General features: G+C 43.7%; 1 protein-coding gene across 1 annotated transcript in view; it reads right to left on the bottom strand.

Annotated features, from left to right (window-relative positions):
• Positions 1 to 236: 236 nt before the first annotated feature.
• Positions 237 to 20986, bottom strand: part of scara3 (scavenger receptor class A, member 3) — a 111710-nt gene continuing 90960 nt past the window's right edge. The window contains 10 exon segments of the mRNA XM_051960950.1: positions 237 to 2457; positions 2460 to 2902; positions 2992 to 3126; positions 3129 to 3173; positions 3512 to 3699; positions 4359 to 4413; positions 4416 to 4447; positions 4958 to 5096; positions 5099 to 5142; positions 5144 to 5167. Of these exon segments, the coding sequence (XP_051816910.1) occupies positions 2413 to 2457; positions 2460 to 2902; positions 2992 to 3126; positions 3129 to 3173; positions 3512 to 3699; positions 4359 to 4413; positions 4416 to 4447; positions 4958 to 5096; positions 5099 to 5142; positions 5144 to 5167 (1150 nt within the window). The 3' untranslated portion in view covers positions 237 to 2412.

Here is a 20986-nt window from a genome sequence, read left to right on the forward strand (position 1 = left end):
TGCTCTATTATCAAAATTGTCAATAGTAACAAATTAATCTGCAACTGCAACTTTTTATTACTTTATAGGTTTACAAATGCTGTTATTTGTGTGTTGAGTAAGTTTTATGATGTCTCATACACCTTTAAGTATATATGATTGTTTGTGAGATATGCTTATCTTTCCTTTTTCAAAAGGGAGCTGCTCACATTCTCTTTGAGTAAGGTGGAGTGATCTCCAAAGCTGACAGTTGACACTCAGGCAAGTGAATGAACTCCCATTATATTTTCACATGTGAACAGGATGTTATTACTTTCAATTTTATTTTTCTTGACCAACAGCAGTAACAACAAAAGAACATTTATATATAATGTATGACAAAGTTAAGACTAAGAAAAATCTGCAACTTTACCTCTTCAAAACCATATACCACAGACCCAGTAAATGTAAAGGTCTTCAGAGTACCTGCTCTGAAGCACCAAAGTTAAGCAAACTGATTTTTAAATTTACACTTTACAAAAAAACAAATGCAATCCATTCTGAAAGGATAATCAGTAATGTGTACTTAATGCAAAACATGATATTTTCCACTACATGGGAATATAAAAGTTTGAATAGTCTGGATAGAAAACACCAGTACTACAGCCCAAATTCGTGGTTGACAAACCTCCTATTTATTATGTCCCAAGAGGTTTTGGTGGCTTGACAATAACCTCAAACACATTCTTTGCTTATAATACATTCAACTGAGCAGAACTTTCTTTTTTTTATTTTATATTATCGGCATTTTTCTGGTCTGTACAGTACTTGTATTGTACATTAGTAAATCAGTTTATGGATAAGCATGCTTACTGTATCTTGATGTAAAACAACATCCTATGAGTTGTACGAAGACCACCACCATACAAAATTCAAAGTCTGTCCAAAACAGTGCATTTTCAGCCTTTATTTCCTTTCTTAACAGCAGTTTGAGCCTGTGGGAGGATTACTGTTTTCTTTTTTTAGGCCTTCCATTTCATTTTATTTTACGTGGCCATGTCTTTTCATCTGGGGAATGCCTCCTTTCAACCTCCATGTTGGAATTAATTTGTGGCAATTGTTCATTAAAGTCTTGCCAATGTCATAGAAATGTATAATTACACTATATTGCCAAAAGTATTTGCTCACCCATCCAAAAAATCAGAATCAGGTGTTCCAATCACTTTCATGGCCACAGGTGTATAAAATCAAGCACCTAGGCATGCAGACTGTTTTTACAAATATTTGTCAAAGAATGGGTCGCTCTCAGGAGCTCAGTGAATTCCAGTGTGGAACTGTGATAGGATGCCACCTGTGCAACAAATCCAGTCATGACTTTTCCTCGCTCCTAAATATTCCACGGTCAACTGTCAGTTGTATTATAAGAAAGTGGAAGTGTCGGGAACGACAGCAACTCAGCCACCAAGTGATAGGCCACATAAACTGAGGAGCAGGGTCAGCAGATGCTGAGGCGCATAGTGCCAAGAGGTTGCCAACTTTCTGCAGAGTCAATCACTACAGACCTTCAAACTTCATGTGGCCTTCAGATTAGCTCAAGAACAGTGCACAGAGAGCTTCATGGAATGGGTTTCCATGGCCGAGCAGCTGCATACAAGCCATACATTACCAAGTCCAATGTAAAGCGTCGGATGCAGTGGTGTAAGGCACACCGCCACTGGACTCTAGAGCAGTGGAGACGCGTTCTCTGGAGTGACCAATCGTGCTTCTCCATCTGGCAATCTGATGGACCAGTCTGGGTTTGGCAGTTGCCAGGAGAACAATACTTGTCGGACTGCATTGTTGGCAAGTGTAAAGTTTGGTGGAGGGGGATTATGGTGTGGGCTTGTTTTTCAGGAGTTGGGCTTGGCCCCTTATTCCAGTGAAAGGAACTCTGAATGCTTCAGCATACCAAGGCATTTTGTACAATTCCATGCTCCCAACTTTGTGGGAAGAGTTTGGAGCTGGCCCCGTCCTTCCAACAAGACTGTGCACCAGTGCACAAAGCAAGGTCCATAAAGACATGGATGACAGAGTCTGGTGTGGATGAACTTGACTGGCCTGCACAGAGTCCTGACCTCAACCTGACAGAACACCTTGGGATGAATAAGAGCGGAGACTGAGAGCCAGGCCTTCTGGTCCAACATCAGTGTGTGACCTCACAAATGCACTTTTGGACGAATGGTCAAATCCCATAGACACACTCCTAAACCTTGTGGACAGCCTTCCCAGAAGAGTTGAAGCTGTTATAGCTGCAAAGGGTGGACCGACGTCATATTGAACCCAATGGATTAGGAATGGGATGTCACTTATATCATATGCGAGTCAAGGCTGGTGAGCGAATACTTTTGGCAATACAGTGTATGTCTCCAATCACTGCGAATCTCCAGCTTCTTTGACAAATCACCTTTTTTCTCTCTACTGTCTCTTGGAGCCGGCAGCAGGTGTCACAGTTTGCTGCTGGTGGTGGATACCGAGTCATGGCTGAACAAGGTTGGAGGGCCAGGGAGTCCTGGTGGTCCAGGTGGCCCTACTGGCCCAGGTTTTCCTTTAGGCCCTGGTGGCCCAATGATACCTGGTAGGCCTGTCTGGCCCTGTATCCCTTGAGGCCCTGTGGGTCCTGGACTGCCATCACTACCAGAGGGGCCAGTTTCACCTTTCTGGCCCCTGTCACCCTTGGCACCTGGTGGACCAATGGATCCTTTGGCTCCTTTGATACCTGTTGCCCCTCTGTTGCCACTGGAGCCGGGTTCACCCGGTGCTCCTTTGGAACCAAGAGAACCCTTCTCTCCAACAGATCCACGGCTTCCTATGGGGCCTCGGTCCCCCTTACTGCCACTCAATCCCACAGGTCCTTTTGGGCCAGTCTCACCTCGGTTCCCTTTGGGTCCAGGTGGTCCAGGAGCACCTGTTGACAAAAAGTGGTAGGGTGCAGTCAAAACATAGAGTGGAACGTATTGCTTTGTTTTCAGTGAGACATGACAAAATCTGCTGTACCTTTTACTATTGTGAAGTTCTTTATGAGCTGTGTATGTAAAACATCTACAAGCTTCATCTCCTCCATCACCATAGACAAATCCCTGACATCCACATCCAGTCTGCCATTCAGTAACATGTTCTGCTGCCTCATTGGTCGGCTAAGCGGAGAAGTAACACAACTGTGCTATTCAGGTTCTGCACAAAACAGAGGAGTGGACAGATTAATGAGGACACAGGTAAAACTGGCAAGGACAAACACAAGGAGAAATAGCTACAACAGAAGAGTCTTATCAACAGACTCTCAAAGAATATAAGTAAGTTTAGCTAGCCTTTAAGCTAACACATAATGTGGCCACAAGTTAGTTTATCCAGTCTTAGGCTTTTAACTAATCAAATACCAGAACAGACAGTAGTGATGTGTCTAATGTTTGATGTAGATAATAATAGTGGGGGTCTGTCACCAAAGAATGCTTCTCAAATGTATTATACCATTTAAGCTTTAAAAAAAGAAATTGATTTCATGTTTTTCACAACCTGTAGATCTCTGTGTGTCTTCCCAGGCGACTCTGGCAGGACGAGCTCTCGATGTTGATGTATTTGTACATGCTCTGGACGTGACTGACAGTGGCATTAATGCTGGACGAGATTGTGTCAATCTCCATCATGATGGAGTTCAGACGACCATCCAAGGCAGAGAAACGTTCACCTGTCCGGTTCTCGTAGTACCTAAGGAGGTGGTTTGGATTTGAAGCAAACTAGATTCATATTACTATTTCATTTTAATTTTTCTACATCTCAAAAGATTGGGTCACTTAGAAATGCCCTTATTTTTGAGAGAAAAGCCATTTCTTCAATGAAGATAACATTAATTGAATCAAAAATGCAGTCTAGACATTGTTGATGTGGGAAATGATTATTCTTGCTGGAACGGCTGATTTAATGGAATATCTGCATAGGGGTACAGAGGTCTATTTCCACAAGCCATTACTCCTGTGTTCTAATGGTACATTGTGTTAGCTAATCATGTTGAAAGGCTAATTGATGATTAGAAACTCCTTGGACAATTATGTTAGCACATGAATAAAAGTGTGAGTTTTCATGAAAAACATGAAATTGCCTGGGTGACCCCAAACTTTTGAACAGTAGTGTATTTGTATTACATATGTGATATTATGGAGACATTTGTCCACATGTGGTGATTCACCCCAAGAGAAGTGCAATTGTTTAAAAAAATTTTTTTTTAAATTAGAATTTAAGGTTTAGTTTAGAATTAGTCATGGGTAAAGATAGGATCAGAACAAATAAGTCTTCAGGAATTACTATAAGTCAATACAATGTTCTTACAATGTTCAACTCCAACAGCACAATGTATGTATGCATTTTACCTGGAATGGTAGTGAAGGTCATGCATATTCTCCTCATGTTCATCCATGAAAGATTCACATTGTCAAGTTGCATTTGCAGGTTTCATCACCTGAGAAATACAAACACATATGTTGCAGTTCAATACTTGTTAGGACCTTCATTGGCTAATGGATGATTCCATATTGATTATATCTCTGAATTAAGTACCAGGTTAAGCTCAGCCCTTTCTTTAATTGTAAACATGTTAAGGAGGACAGGTGAGGACAGAAGGTGATCTATCCTCACCTTCCAATAACGTTGCTAACAGATTTAAATTTGGGTTCCTACAGATTTATGGACAAGTACAAAAACACAGACTACAAAGCTATTAAAAGATTAGTTTAGGGTTTAAGCTGCAAGATTTTTTTATGCTCAACCTGAAATATTGAAGTTTGGCAGAATGCATTTTGGGACAAAAATGTTGGATTTGGATTTGTGAAATTAAACATGTGACTTTGTCTCTTGACTGTCTTGTAGTCCATATAAACCATCACAATCTTATTTTTTGACAGGTGTTTTTGTTTGTTTGTTTTTTTTAACTATTCATGTTTCAATAATTGTAACCCAAGTTCACACTAACCGTGAGTAGGTCATAGTACAACTCAGTTCATGGCAATTCTCTGGTGATCTGCTACGATATTGTTCTGGAGGAAGCGCATGGTTTTGTGGTGCTGCTCGTGTTTGACTTAATGACACAAGAACTCGACTGTAGTTCTGCAGTCACTGGTCAACTTCTGGAGAACAAGAGTCTCTTCATCTGCTTCCTTGCAAGGCATCTATCCACATGGTACTACAAAGCAGGAGCACAGAGAACACAAGAGAAGCAGTTAAAGGGTAGTCTTCACCTTACGCTCTTTTTGGGGGGAACAGCTTGACAACAGACTGAATTGTCTAAATAACTACTGATGTATTGCAATGAAATGTTACACATACATTTACGATCCTCAGAAGATGAATCTCATGAACTTAGACACAAAATTACAGTTTATTATGTTTTTAGATGTTTACCATATTTGGTGCATACTTTCATTCCCCTTTCAAAGTAACTAAGACAGATCTAATATTCATCTAGCATAGATCATAGTCTCACTATGTTTAAACCAGAGAGGGCGGGATTTCACTATAAGCCTAGCTTATAAGAGAGCAAAATCTGTAACTTCAGTAAACAAGCACTGATCTTGACAGAAGAAGTTTGAACCAGCTTAGGTAAGTTTGAACTGCTTTATTTTGTTTTTGCGTTGGGGTCGTTGAGTGCTTAGCACTGGAGTTTCAGTTTCTCTCTGCAACAATAGGTGAGGGCAGCTGACGCGGGTCACACCTCTATTGATTGCCCACTGAAACCAGACAGGGGCGGTTTAGCCGGGCACATTCAGTGAAGTTGGAAACAGCTGTGACTCTGTCGGTACTTAATGGCACAGACTGCGCTTGAGCGTCAGCCCACATAGGGTAAAGGACCTGCGAGTCTACCTGCGTGAGTCCACCGAGCAAGGACACTGGCTACCGCTCAGCTACTTGGTGCTGACTCGTAACTGCTCCATAGCAGAGGTGGACAGTTACTCCACTACACCTGTCAGACCATTTTTTGGTAAAAATTTGCGGCTGCCTTTCCACAGTTGCAGACACCAACACAGATGGTCTCCTTCCACAGAAAACTGAAGTCCCACAGCAGCTCAGGTGTCTGAGGAGGTGAGCTCTGTCATGCCTGACCACTCACACTACTCGTCACTTCCTATTAATGAGGCTACTGAAACACTCTGTTCTTCTCTGGCATCCTCTTTGGACAAACTCTGCCCCCTGGTATCCAAACCAGCCAAAGAAAAAATAACCAAGTCCATGGCTCTCTGAAGTTCTGAGAGAACAAAGAACTGGACTCAGGGCAGCAGAAAGAAAGTAGCGTAAATCACAAAAACCCGCTGATTTGTCCTCGTACAAACAGAAACTTGCTTCCTTTACCTCCTGCTTGCAGTCTGCAAAGAAAGCTTTTATCAGAACCAAGATCTGTGCAGGCTTCTGATTCCAGAAAACTGTTAATGGCGTTCAACTCCTTGCTTTCTCCTCCAACTGCTCAGCCGTCACTGAGCTGACTCCAACATGTTTGCCTCCTTTTCACTGAAAAAGTGGCTGCAATCAGCAATCAGTTCTCTGGGCCTGACCAGGCCAGTCAGCTCAAACCCACTACTGCTCCTTCACTCTGCTCTTTTGCTCCTCTGAGTGAGGATGAGGTTTCCAGACTTCTTCTAAGCTCAAAACCTACAACTTGTCCTCTCGATCCAATACCCACCAGCATCCTGCAGACCATCTTGCCCACAATCAAACCTGCAGTCACGCACATTGTCAACTCTTCCCTGGAAACTGGCATTTTTCCTGCTACTTTTAAACAAGCCCGCATCATCCCACTGCTCAAAAAGCCTCATCTCAACCCAGCCCAGGTTGAAACTACAGGCCAGTCTCACTTCTACCATTCCTGTCAAAAAATACTGGAGCGCTCAGTATTTAACCAAGTCTCTGAACATCTGCGGAACAACAATCACTTGACCCCTTTCAGTCAGGCTTCAGGTGTGGACCCACTCCACTGAGCTGCACTCCTATCAGTCACAGAATCTCTGCGGCTGGCGAGAGCTGCTGTCAGTCCTCTGGCCTACTGCTGCTGGACTTGTCTGCTGCCTTTGACACCGTGAACCATCAAATCCTCCTCCCTACACTCTCTGAGCTCAGCACTCAGTTCTGTCCTGTTGTGGTTCAAGTCCTACACGTCACAGCAGATCCTCAGAGTTCATGTGAGGGAGGTTTCAAGTCACATACCTATCAACAGGAGTCCCTCAGGGCTCAGGCTTGGTCCCTACTCTTCTCTCTGTACACACCTCACTTGGTGCAGTGTATCCGCTCCCATGGCTTCTCCTACCACTGTTATGCTGACAACACTCGGCTTTTCTCTCTTTCCACCTACGAACAAAAGTTCAACTCGGATATCAGCATGTCTGGCTGATATTCACATGACGAAGAACGGCACCTTCAGCTAAATCTGTCTAAGACTGAACTCATGTCTTTCAGCTTGTCCATCTGTTCAGCTCAGATCATGTCCAACTTCACTCGAGCCTACTTGTGCCCACAAACCAGCCAGAAACCTGGGTGTCATGATTGATGACCAGCTGGCCTTAAAGGTTCACGTGGCCTCAGTTCTCAATCTTGTTGTTATGCCCTCACAACATCAGGAAGATCAGACCCTTCCTACCCAACAGGCCACACAACTTATGGTTCGGGCTCTGTATGTCACACATGACTACTGCAACTCTCTCTGGCAGGTCTCCCTGCATGTACAGTCCAACCGCTACAGATGATCCAGATGCAGCAGCACGTCTGGTCTTTAACCAGCCCAAAAGAGCTCATGTCACTCCCTTTCATCTCCCTTCACTGGCTTCCAGCTGCAGCCAGAATCAAATTCAACTTCCTCTCTGGCTTACAAAACATCACAAGAATGCCCCAGCTTACCGATTCCCTGATCCAGGTCTACTCCCTCACGCCCACTTCGCTCTGCATGTGAGAGACGCCTGGTGCTTCCAGCCAGCACGGCACGAAATCTAGCCAGACTCTTCTCTCTGTTTTCCCAAATGGTGGAACAAACTACCAAACCTGTGCTTCTGCTGAGTCTTTCTACTTTTAAGAGACAATTGAAGACTCAATGTTCAGAGAACACCTAAGAACTTAATGCGACTCCACCTTAGGGGTAAATAAGTCAGGTGGTCCAAAACCCAGCACTTATTTAGTGCTGACAAAGTTGAAAAACAAAACAAAACAAAAAAACAAAGGGGGGGGGGGGGTTAGCAATTGTTCTGCAACTTGATGGCAACACCTTTGACCAATCACACTTGAAGCACTTTTGCACTTTTGCACTTACTACAGGTTTTTCCTTATGTCTGAATTCTTGTGTGTTGTACGTCACTTTGGACAAAAGCGTCTGCTAAATGAAATTGTAGAATTGTAGCAGGCCCGGACTGGCAATCGGAGAGGCGGGACTTTTCCTGGTGCCTGCCTCCTTATTGGCCTGCCTGGACAGGCCAGCCATGGACTGGCAGGCCAATGAAAAAAAGTTGATCGGCTTTTTGCAGACAGGCCAGAGACAGCATCGCTAGAAGCCTTACAGAGTACACGCCCACCTCCTGTCACTCACACAAAGCAAGTGCTCTGAGCTCTAAATCAGAAGGATAGGGATTGTCAAAGTGACATTTTAGAAGAAACGCCATGATTGGTTAGTTGCTTTATGGCCCGCCCCTTCATAGCGAGAACGGGAAGCATGCACTGCAGAGCGGTGATATGAGAGAGTGGAAGGAGCGAAGATTATGGAGCACCCTGCGCAAGCTGGCAGCAAAAAACGAGAAAAGACGAAGAGAAAAGGTGACATGAGAGGAGAGAAGAAAGAAAGGTTGCTCGAGGAGGAAGGGCAAAGTTTATAAATAACACCTTCATCAACCCCCCAGGTCCAGCAGTGACAGTTGAAATAAATGATCTGCTACTTCAATAAGTTTACAAACGGTCGGTCTTCCACAAATGCTCATCAGACTTCAAAAGCCAAAAATAATAAAAAATGTCTGGCCCAAATAAGCTCCACAGGTGTCAGTGGTTGCAGAAGCCTGAAAACATTGAGACCCCCCTTCAGGAGATAAGCAGGACTTACAATTTCAGTTATAAATCTCTACAGCTCTCATCACTTGGGGCTGTGACTGCATCACTGGTCTCAGGCGACGTCTGACTTACGGTGAGTATTGCGTCATTTCCTGTTCAGCACTGTGTGTTGTTAGCATGCTTCTGCTTCTGCCTTCCTCTCCCTCTCTCTCCCTCTCCTGCTCAGTGTGCACATGTTTATTATTCCTCTGCCTCCTTTAGTGATAACGATATGTAATAAGGCAGCCTTTTGTATGACTGGAGGCGAGGCTCTCCGAATTGGAACCGGCTCCGCACCATGGAAAATAACCCGCTAGCAGCTAGCCAGGCCCCTTAGCCGGTGCGGCCGCAATAGCTTAGCTAGTGTAGCATCTGTAGCCTCCCTTAGCAGCACCGAACACGGGATGGTGACAGTTCGTAGGAAAAACAGTCCTAACTCAAGCCTGCTGTCCCGGCTCACCACAAACCGCTTCATGTTCTAATCGTTTTTCCCCGCTCAGCGACTCACCCGCTGAGAAACCAACTCTGATCATTGGCAGCTCCATAGTCAAAACGTGAAGCCAGCGACACAGCGACCATAGTTAAATGCCTCCCAGGGCCAGAGCGACATAGAAGCAAATTTGAAACTGCTGGCTAAAGATAATCGTAAATATAAGATTTATTCACGTCGGCAACGAACCCGTTACGCCAATCGGAGGTCACCAAATTAGCGTGGCATCTGTGTACTTTCGCCAAAACCATGTCGAACTCCGTAGTTTCTCTGGACCCTTGCCTGATCTACCACGAACATTTTACGCTGTCGTTTTTGCCGCTGGTTTCTATGTGTGTCAAACGACGTGGGCTTTAAGGACCGAGCCAGGAGCTGGCGAGACCCTATTTGCTCGTTTCTCTATATTAGGACCGACCAGCGAAGGCCAGCGAGCCAGCGATGGCGAGACCCTATTGTATTGCTCGGTTTTATAGGACCGAGCCAGCGAAGCAGCCAGCGGAGCTGCGAGACCCTATTGTATTTGCGAGTTATTATATTATTATATTATAGGGACCGACCAGCGAAGCAGGCCAGCGGAGCTGGCGAACCCTATTGTATTTGCTCGGTTTCTTATTATTATTAGGGACCGAGCCAGCGAAGCAGGCCAGCGGAGCTGGCGAGACCCTATTGTATTTGCTCGTTTCTTATTATTATTATTAGGACCGAGCCAGCGAAGCAGGCCAGCGGAGCTGGCCAGCGAGCTGGCGAGACCCTTGTATTTGCTCGGTTTCTTCTTCTTCTTCTTATTAGGTCCGAGCACCGAGGTGCCGAGGACAGGCGGTGCAAGGCACCGCTGTCCAAGGCACCAACGGTGCCAAAGGACCTATTGAACCTTAGGTTTTATTATTATTATTAGGGTCCGAGCACCGAGGGTGCCGAGGACAGGCGGTGCAAGGGCACCGACTGGCCAAGGCACCACGGTGCCTAGGACCCTATTGGAACCTTAGGGTTTTTTATTTTTCTTCTTATTAGGGTCCGAGCACCGAGGGTGCCGAGGACAGGCGTGCAAGGCACCGACTGCCAAGGCACTAGCGTCCTAGGACCCTATTGGAACCTGAGGGTTTTTTATTCTTCTTTATTATTATTTAGGGTCCGAGCACCGAGGTGCCGAGACAGGCGGTGCAAGGGCACCGGCTGTCCAAGGCACCAACGGTGCCGTAGGACCCTATTGGAACCCTACGGTTTATTAGGGTCCGAGCACCGAGGTGCGAGGACCGGTGCAAGGCACCGGCTGTCCAAGGCACCAACGGTGCCTATTGGAACGCTACTATTATTATTATTATTGTCTCTCAGAACAATTGCATTTTTGAGGGCCTAAACATGCTCAAAACTCATGAAAATTTGTACACACATCAGGACTGGTGAAAAATTTCATATTTTAAAGGAATTGTGAGGTGTGTGGCAAAATGGCTCCATAGCGCCCCTACACTTTCCCACGGCCATCATGTTTCACCTACAGCTACCAAATTTGGTACACATATGCAGCATATCAGACTGAACAAAAAGTCAGTGACAGCCATATTCCAAACCCAGCAGGAAGTGAGCTGTTTTACGTTGAATGTCAGATTTTGCCATTTTTCATTTTTTTCCAGAGCGAACTCCTTCTAGGGGGAAACTCCAATTCGCGTCAAATTCGACCGGTACATACAGGAGGCCTTAATGAGCAAAAGTTATTAAAATCTTTTGCCAAAGTCAAAGGCGTGTCCATGGCGGTCTGTGGAATTTTGATCCTTCGCCATGAAATTTCAAGTGCTGTGTAAATGCCCTTAACATGCTCCAATCTGCCTAACTTCAATGTATGATCAGATTCCTGCCCTGATCACATCCACATGATGAAATCCATTCAGTCAGAGCGCCACCTGCTGGCAACAGAAAATGTCATATTTACACTTTGATGTATTATTCTTTGCCTCTTGCTCAGATTCTCCTCAAATGTGGTGACATAAACCTTAACATGTTGATGATGATTCACAGTTAAAATGGGATGTGTCATCAAAAGGCGTGTCTGTGCGGCACAGCGAATTTTGATGTCTCGCCAGGACGACTAAAATGTTTATATCTCAGCAAATCATCCTATCTGCCCCAAACTTCATGTGCTGGACACCAAGCCACTCTGAGGACATCCACACTCAAAAATTTCCGAAAAGTTGTAGCGCCACCTATTGATAACAAGAAGTTTAAAATTTCATTTGCACACACCATTGCTCCAAACTTGTCATATCATTCTGAAAATTGGTCAGCTGATTCATCACACCCTGACAATGCCAAAGTGTGAAGATTTTGACATTTTGATAAAATGCTGTTGCCGTGGCAACGTTTTGTTGTTGTGACAAACAAAGTAGTTTTTGACAGGCTTAGAATGCTCAACAGCTCACCAAAATTTACACACATCACTGTCATCTCAAGGAATAAGAATGTATGCATCTCAGGCATGTGCTATTGCGCCCCCTACAGTATGTTTAAAAAACAGCCCCGACAGCATGATCACCGACATCCACAGAATTTGGGAGACATATAGAGCACATCAGAACGCACAAAAAGCCTCTTGGAGCTATCCCAAACCAACAGGAAGTCCGCCATTTTGAATTAAGTGGACAAATTTTCTATTTTTTGAATTTTTGAGAGCGAACTCCTCCTAGGGTTAACTCCTGGAGACCTCAAATTTTGCCAGGATATACAACACAATCTCCTGATCAAAAGTTATTAAAAGATTCTTCCAGAGTCAAAGGCTGCGGCCATGGCGATATCCAGAATTTTGATGGTTCGCCATGAAACATCAAGTGCTATCTAACTATCCTCTGCATGCTCCAATCGACCTCAGACCTCACATGATTGAACACAGTCCTGTCCTGATCACATTTATTGGCCAAAATACATTCACAGCATGGACCATAGCGCCCCCTACAGCATTTAAAAAATAGCCTCCACACAGACTTTCACCTATAACTATGAAATGTGCATGCATATGTAGCACGTCAGTGCAAGCAAAAAAGTCTCTTGGAGTCATTCTCTAAACTCAACAGGAAGTCGACCATTTTGAAATAAATGTCAGATTTTTGGTGTTTTTGGTCATTTTCAACAATTCATTTGTCAGTGACAATAACTCCAAAACACCTGAATTTGGAAAATATATAAGACACGCCTTCAGGTTGCATATTTGCCATATTTGCGAAAATTGTTCATAAAACTCAGAGGGCGTGGCCATGGCGGCCAACTGAACTTTAATGCTACGCCATGAAGCAGGATGTCTTGTGTAAATCCCCTGTACATGTTGTAATGTACCTCAAACTTACATGTTTGATCAGAGTCCAGTCCTGATGAGTTTCATCGACCATTATACAGTCACAGAGACAGCGCCACCTGGTGGATGGACACAAAGTGCTTCAAAAATAGCCTGGCCATGCTCCAATCTGCCTGAAATTTGACCTGTGTGCTCAGAATCCAGCCCTCATCACATCTGGGGCCTCAATACACTGTCAGTCGTAGCATTGCCGGTGGACATGGTTGGGATCGCTGACCAGCAAGGATGCGAGGACCCGTTCAACGCTGCTTGCAGCTTTAATTATTATTATTGTTCTGCCAAAACAACTGCATTTTTCAGGGCCTGAACATGCTCGAAAAGTCATGAAAATTTGCACACACATCAGAACTGGTGAAAAATTCATATTTTTGAGGGCATGTGGAGGTGTGTGCCAAAATAGCTCCATAGCGCCCCCTACAAAATTTTAAAAAGTGGTATTAAGCCAACTCAGAGGAATTTGGTCTAGACTTACAAATTTGGGAGGCATATGCAGCACATCAGGAAACACAAAAAAGTCAATCACAGCCATGCTCTAAACCCAACAGGAAGTGCGCCATCATGCGTTAACTGTACAAAATCTATGATGAACTCCTCCTACGGGGAAAGTCGTAGCCATCTGAAATTTGGCCAGTACATACAGCAGGCCTTCCTGAGAAAAAGTTATCAAAATCTTCCTCCATAGTTAAAGGGTGTGGTCGTGGCAGTCTGTCGAAATTTGATCCTTCGCCATGAAACAGGAAATGCTGTCTAACTCTCCTGAACATGCTCCGATCTGAATGAAACTTTACATGTATGATCACAGACCTGCCACGATGACATTCAAATAGCAAGATTCATTCACAGTCACAGCGCCACCTTGTGGTATCAAGAATTTGACATTTTTTACACTTTCATGTTCTATTCTTAGCCTGTTGCTCAGATTCACCTCAGATGTGGTAACATGAGCCTGAACACATTGATGATGAATCCCAGAAAAAATGGTGACGTGTCATAAAAAGGCGTGTCTGTGGCGGGACGGCAAACTTTGATGTTTCACCATGAAAATTGAAGTGTTCATATCTCAGCTGCAAAGGATCCTATCTGCCCCAAACTTCATGTGCTGGACACCAGAACCAGTTTGAGGACATCCACACTGAAAAATTTAGAAAAAGTCATAGCGCCACCTATTGGTAACAAGCAGTTTAGAATTTACATTTGCGTGCATTGTTGCTCCAAACTTTGTCATATCCTTCTGGAAACTGGTCAGCTCAGTCTTTACCCCCTGACAATGCCAAAGTGTGAAGATTTTAGCATTTGATAAAATGCTGTTGCCGTGGCAACGTGTTGTTGTTGTGACAAACAAAGTAGTTTTTGATAGACTTAGAATGTTCAACAGCTCACCAAAATTTACACACACACATCACAGTCGTCTCAAGGAATAACACTGTATGCATCTCCACAGGGCATGTGCTATAGCGCCCCCTGCAGTATATTTAATAAACAGCCCCGGCATCACGTTTCACCAACATCCACAAAATTTGGGAGGCCAGGACACACAAAAAAGCCTCTTGGAGCCATCCCCTAAACCCAACAGGAAGTCCGCCATTTTGAATTAAGTGGACAAATTTTCTCTATTTTTTGAATTTTTGAGAGCGAACTCCTCCGAGGTGTTAAGCTCGAGAGAACTGAAATTTTGCCAGGATATACAACACGATGTTATGATCAAAAGTTATTAAAAGATTCTTCCAGAGTCAAAGAGTGTGGACATGGCGACCTCCAGAATTTTGATGGTTCGCCATGAAACATCAAGTGCTACCTAACTATCCTCTGCATGCTCCAATCTACCTCAGACCCCACATGATTAAACACAGTCCTGTCCTGATCACATTTATAGGCCAAAATACATTCACAGCATGTACCATAGCGCCCCCTAAAGCATTTAAATAATAGCCTCCACACAGACTTTCACCTATAACTATGAAATTTGACATGCATATGTAGGACGTCAGTGCAAACAAAAAAGTCTCTTGGAGTCATTCTCTAAACCCAACAGGAAGTCCGCTATTTTGAATTTCATGTCATATTTTTGGTGTTTTTAGTCATTTTCAACAATTCATTTCTCACAGGAAATAACTCCAAAACACTTGAATTTGGGACAATATATACAACACGCCTTCAGGTTGCATATTTGTGAAAATTGTTCACAAAACTCAAAGGGTGTGGCCATGGCGGCCAACTGAACTTTAATGTTACGCCATGAAGCAGCACATCTTGTGTAAATCCCCTGTACATGCTGTAATGTACCGCAACCTTTACATATTTGATCAGAGTCCAGTCCTGATGAGTTTCATAGACCATTATACAGTCACAGAGATAGCGCCACCTGGTGGATGGACAGAAAGTGCTGCAAAAATAGCCTGGCCATGCTCCAATCTGCCTGAAATTTGACCTGTGTGCTCAGAATCCAACCTTTGAGACATTCATGGGCCGAAATACACTCTCAGTCGTAGAATTGCCTGGTGGACATGCCTGGGGTCGCCGACCAGCAAGGATGTGAGGACCCGTCCAACGCTGCTTGCAGCTTTAATTATTATTATTATTATTATTATTATCCTGCCAAAAGAACTGCATTTTTGAGGGTCTGAACATGCTCGAAAAGTCATGAAAATTTGCACACACATCAGAACTGGCGAAAAATTTCATATTTTTTAGGGCATGTGGAGGTGTGTGCCAAAATGGCTCCATAGCGCCACCTACAAAATTTTAAAAAATGGTATTAGGCCAACTCAGAGGGAATTTGGTCGAGAGGTACAAAATTTTGGAGGCATATGCAGCACATCAGGAAACACAAAAAAGTCAATCACGACCATGCTCTACACCCAACAGGAAGTGCGCCATCATGCGTTAACTGTACAAAATCTATGATGAACTCCTCCTCGGGGGAAAGTTGAGCGATCTGAAATTTTGCCAGTACATACAGCCGGCCTTCCTGAGAAAAACTTATCAAAATCTTCGTCCATAGTCAAAGGGTGTGGTCGTGGCGGCCTGTCGAAATTTGATCCTTCGCCATGAAACAGGAAATGCTGTCTAACTCTCCTGAACATGCTCCAATCTGAATGAAACTTTACATGTATGATCACAGACCTGCCTCGATGACATCCATATAGCAAGATTCATTCACAGTCACAGCGCCACCTTGTGGTACAAGAATTTGACATTTTTTACACTTTCATGTACTATTCTTAGCCTGTTGCTCAGATTCACCTCAGATGTGGTGACATAACCCTGAACACACTGATGATGAATCACAGAAAAAATGGTGACGTGTGATAAAAAGGCGTGTCTGTGGCGGGACGGCAAAGTTTGATGTTTCGCCATGAAAATTGAAGTGTTCATATCTCAGCTGCAAAGGATCCTATCTGCCCCAAACTTCATGTGCTGGACACCAGAACCAGTTTGAGGACATCCACACTAAAAAATTTAGAAAAAGTCATAGCGCCACCTATTGGTAACAAGCAGTTTAGAAATTTGCATGCATGATTGCTCCAAAGTTTGTCATATCATTCTGAAAATTGGTCAGCTGATTCTTCACCCCCAGACAATACCACAGTGTGAAGATTTTGATATTTGATGAAATGCTGTTGCCGTGGCAACGCGTTGTTTTTGTGACAAACAAAGTACTTTTTGACAGGCTTAGAATGCTCAACAGCTCACCAAAATTACCACACACATCACAGTCGACCCAAGGAAGAACACGGTATGGTTCTTGGCACTGTGCATGCTATAGCGCCCCCTACAGTATGTTTAATAAACAGCCCCGGCAGCACATTTCACATACATCCACAAAATTTGAAAGGCATATAGAGCACACCAGGACACACAAAAAAGCCTCTTGGAGCCATCCCCTAAACCCCACAGGAAGTCCACCATTTTGAATTAAGTGGATAAATTTTCTCTATTTTTTGAATTTTTGAGAGCGCAGTCCTCCTCGGGGTTAAGGTCTAGAGAACTGAAATTTTGCCAGGATATACAACACGATGTTATGATCAAAAGTTATTAAAAGATTCTTCCAGAGTCAAAAGGTGTGGACATGGCGACCTCCAGAATTTTGATGGTTCGCCATGAAACATCAAGTGCTACCTAACTATCCTCTGCATGCTCCAATCTACCTCACACCTCACATGATTAAACGCAGTCCTGTCCTGATCACATTTACAGGAGCCCTCGTCACATTCATGGGCCTAAGTATACTCTGTCGGAGCATTGCCTGGTGGACATGCTTGGGGTCGCCGACCAGCAAGGATGCGAGGACCCGTTCAATGCTGCTTGCAGCTTTAATTATTATTATTATTCTGCCAAAACAACTGCATTTTTCAGGGCCTGAACATGCTCGAAAAGTCATGAAAATTTGCACACACATCAGAACTGGCGAAAAATTTCATATTTTTTAGGGCACGTGGAGGTTTGTGCCAAAATGGCTCCATAGCGCCCTGTACAAAATTTTAAAAAGTGGTATTAGGCCAACTCAGAGGGCATTTGGCGCGAGAGCTAAAAAATTTGGGAGGCATATGCAGCACATCAGGAAACACAAAAAAGTCAATCACAGCCATGCTTTACACCCAACAGGAAGTGCGCCATCATGCGTTAACTGTACAAAATCTATGATGAACTCCTCCTACGGGGAAAGTCGTAGCCATCTGAAATTTGGCCAGTACATACAGCAGGCCTTCCTGAGAAAAAGTTATCAAAATCTTCGTCCATAGTCAAAGGGTGTGGTCGTGGCGGCCTGTCGAAATTTGATCCTTCGCCATGAAACAGGAAATGCTGTCTAACTCTCTGAACATGCTCCGATCTGAATGAAACTTTACGTGTATGATCAGAGACCTGCCTTGATAACATCCATACAGCAAGATTCATTGACAGTCACAGCGCCACCTTGTGGTATCAAGAATTTGACATTTTTTACACATTCGTGTACTATTCTTAGCCTGTTGCTCAGATTCACCTCAGATGTGTGACATAAGCCTGAACACATTGATGATGAATCCCAAAAAAATGGTGACGTATCATAGAAAGGTGTGTCTGTGGAGGGACGGCAAAATTTGATGTTTCGCCATGAAAATTGTAGTGTTCATAACTCAGCTGCAAAGGATCCTGTCTGCCCCAAACTTCATGTGCTGGACACCAGAACGAGTTTGAGGACATCCACACTGAAAAATTTAGAAAAAGTCAGAGCGACACCTATTGGTAACAAGCAGTTTAAAAATTACATTTGCGTGCATGATTGCTCCAAACTTTGTCATATCCTTCTGGAAACTGGTAAGCTCAGTCTTGACCCCCTGACAATGGCAAAGTGTGAAGATTTTAGCATTTGATAAAATGCTTTTGCCGTGGCAACGTGTTGTTGTTGTGACAAACAAAGTACTTTTTGACAGGCTTAGAATGTTCAACAGCTCACCAAAATTTACACACACATCACAGGCGTCTCAAGGAATAACACTGTATGCATCTCTGCAGGGCATGTGCTATCGCGCCCCCTGCAGTATGTTTAATAAACAGCCCCGACAGCACGTTTCACCTACATCCACAAAATTTGGGAGGCCTATAGAGTACACCAGGACACACAAAAAAGCCTCTTGGAGCCATCCCCTAAACGCAACAGGAAGTCCGCCATTTTGAATTACGTGGATAAAATTTCTGTATTTTTTTCATTTTTGAGAGCGAACTCCTCCGAGGGGTTAAGCTCTCGAGAACTGAAATTTTGCCAGGATATACAACACGATGTTATGATCAAAAGTTATTAAAAGATTCTTCCAGAGTCAAAGAGTGTGGACATGGCGACCTCCAGAATTTTGATGGTTCGCCATGAAACATCAAGTGCTACCTAACTATCCTCTGCATGCTCCAATCTACCTCAGACCTCACATGATTAAACACATTCCTGTCCTGATCACATTTATAGGCCAAAATACATTCACAGCATGTACCATAGCGCCCCCAACAGCATTTAAAAAATAGCCTCCACACAGACTTTCACCTATGACTATGAATTTGACATGCATATGTAGCACGTCAGTGCAAACAAACAAGTCTCTTGGAGTCATTCTCTAAACCCAACAGGAAGTCGGCCATTTTGAATTAAATGTCAGACTTTTGGTGTTTTTGGTCATTTTCAACAATTCATTTCTCACAGGCAATAACTCCAAAACACCCGAATTTGAGAACATATATAAGACACGCCTTCAGGTTGCATATTTGCGAAAATTGTTCACAAAACTCAAAGGGCGTGGCCATGGCGACCAACTGAACTTTAATGTTACGTCATGAAGCAGGACGTCTGGTGTAAATCCCCTGTACATGCTGCAATCTACCTCAAACTTTACATGTTTGATCAGAGTCCAGTCCTGATGAGTTTCATAGACCACTATGTCACAGAGATAGCGGCACCTGGTGGATGGACAGAAAGTGCTGCAAAAATAGCCTGGCCATGCCCTCAATCTGCTGAAATTTGACCTGAGTGCTCAGAATCCCAGCCCTCGTATAACATCCATGAGCGCGAAATACACACTTTGTCGCAGCATTGCCTGGTGGAGATGCTTGGGGTCGCCGATCAGCAAGTATGCGAGGACCCGTTCAACGCTGCTTGCAGCTTTAATTATTATTATTATTTTACAAGTCTACCACATTTTGCTTAATTTGACCCCCGAAACGTGCATAACTTTTTGAGAAATTTGGCACGTACGTCGGGTCACGCGAAAAATTCGATATTCTGAAAAACAAATCTGCAAAAAGTCTATAGCGTCACCTAGGGACACGACAAACGGCAACAAACCACAAGGGCAACACAAAAGGCTACAGCTCTTTGCACAGGAATGTCGTAGAGACATGCAACCACCACTCACATGTTTGACCGCTCGAGCTCTACGAAAGCCTGTCCGACTAATTTCAGCTACCTTCAATCTAGGGGGCGCTATAACCTGAAATATGCAAACCTTTTAACGATTATCTCGTCCGAAACCGTACAATATTTCGGCTTCATATTTGCACAGATTATAGTGAATATCCAGCCAAACAAAAGTTATCAAAAGAAAAAGGCTAACTTGTCTAGTTTTTCTTTTATAAGCTGTCAAACTTTGCCTTCACCTGAAACCATGTTTCGCTTCAATTTCGCCCCCTAAACGTGCATGTATTTTGCTGAAATTTGGTACGCAGGTCCGGTCTGCTGAAAATTTCAATATTCTGAAAACAAATTCTGGAAAAACTCTATAGCGCCACCTAGAGACACAAACAAACCTGTATAAATCACAAATAACCTCAGCTCTTCGCACAGGAATGTTTTAAAGACATGCAACCACCACTCACGCGTTCGTCTGATCGAGCTCGACGAACACCTGTGAACAGATTTGAGCTATCTTCAACCTAGGGGGCGCTATACTCCAAAATATGAAAACCCTTTAAAGATTATCTCCTCCGAAACCGTACAATATTCTGGCTTTATATTTGGAGAGATCATAGTGAATATCCAGCCAAACAAAAGTTCTCAAAAGAAAAATGCTAACTTGTCTAGTTTTCCTTTTATAAGCTGTCAAAGTTTGTCTTCACCTGAAACCATGTTTCGCTTCAATTTGACCCCTTAAACGTGCATAACTTTATATGAAATTTTGCACGCATGTTCGACCGCTCGAGCTCTACGAAAACCTGGCCGAACGATTTCAGTTGTCGTCAATCTAGGGGGCGCTAAAACCCAAAATATGAAAACCCTTAAAACTTTATCTCCTCCGAAACCGTACAATATTCGGGCCTCAATTTCACAGATGTAGTAGTGAGATAGTCCCAGCCACTAAACAAAAAGTTATCAAAGGAAATAGGCCTAACCACTGTCTAGTTTTGCTTTTATCAGCGTGCAACAGTTGTCTTCCACCTGAAAACCATGTTTCCGCTAATGTTGACCCCCTAAACATCGCATGTAAGTTTTTGCTGAAAGTTCTGGGACGCAGGTCCGGTGTGCTGAACATTTCAATATCCTGAAAACAAATCTGGAAAAACTTTATAGCGCCACCTCGGGACACAAAAAACTGCAAAAATCACAAATGGCCTCAGCTCTTCGCACAAGAATGACATACAGACATGCAACCAACACT

This window comes from Acanthochromis polyacanthus, chromosome 16, assembly GCF_021347895.1.
Source record: "Acanthochromis polyacanthus isolate Apoly-LR-REF ecotype Palm Island chromosome 16, KAUST_Apoly_ChrSc, whole genome shotgun sequence".
Lineage (NCBI taxonomy): Eukaryota > Metazoa > Chordata > Actinopteri > Pomacentridae > Acanthochromis > Acanthochromis polyacanthus.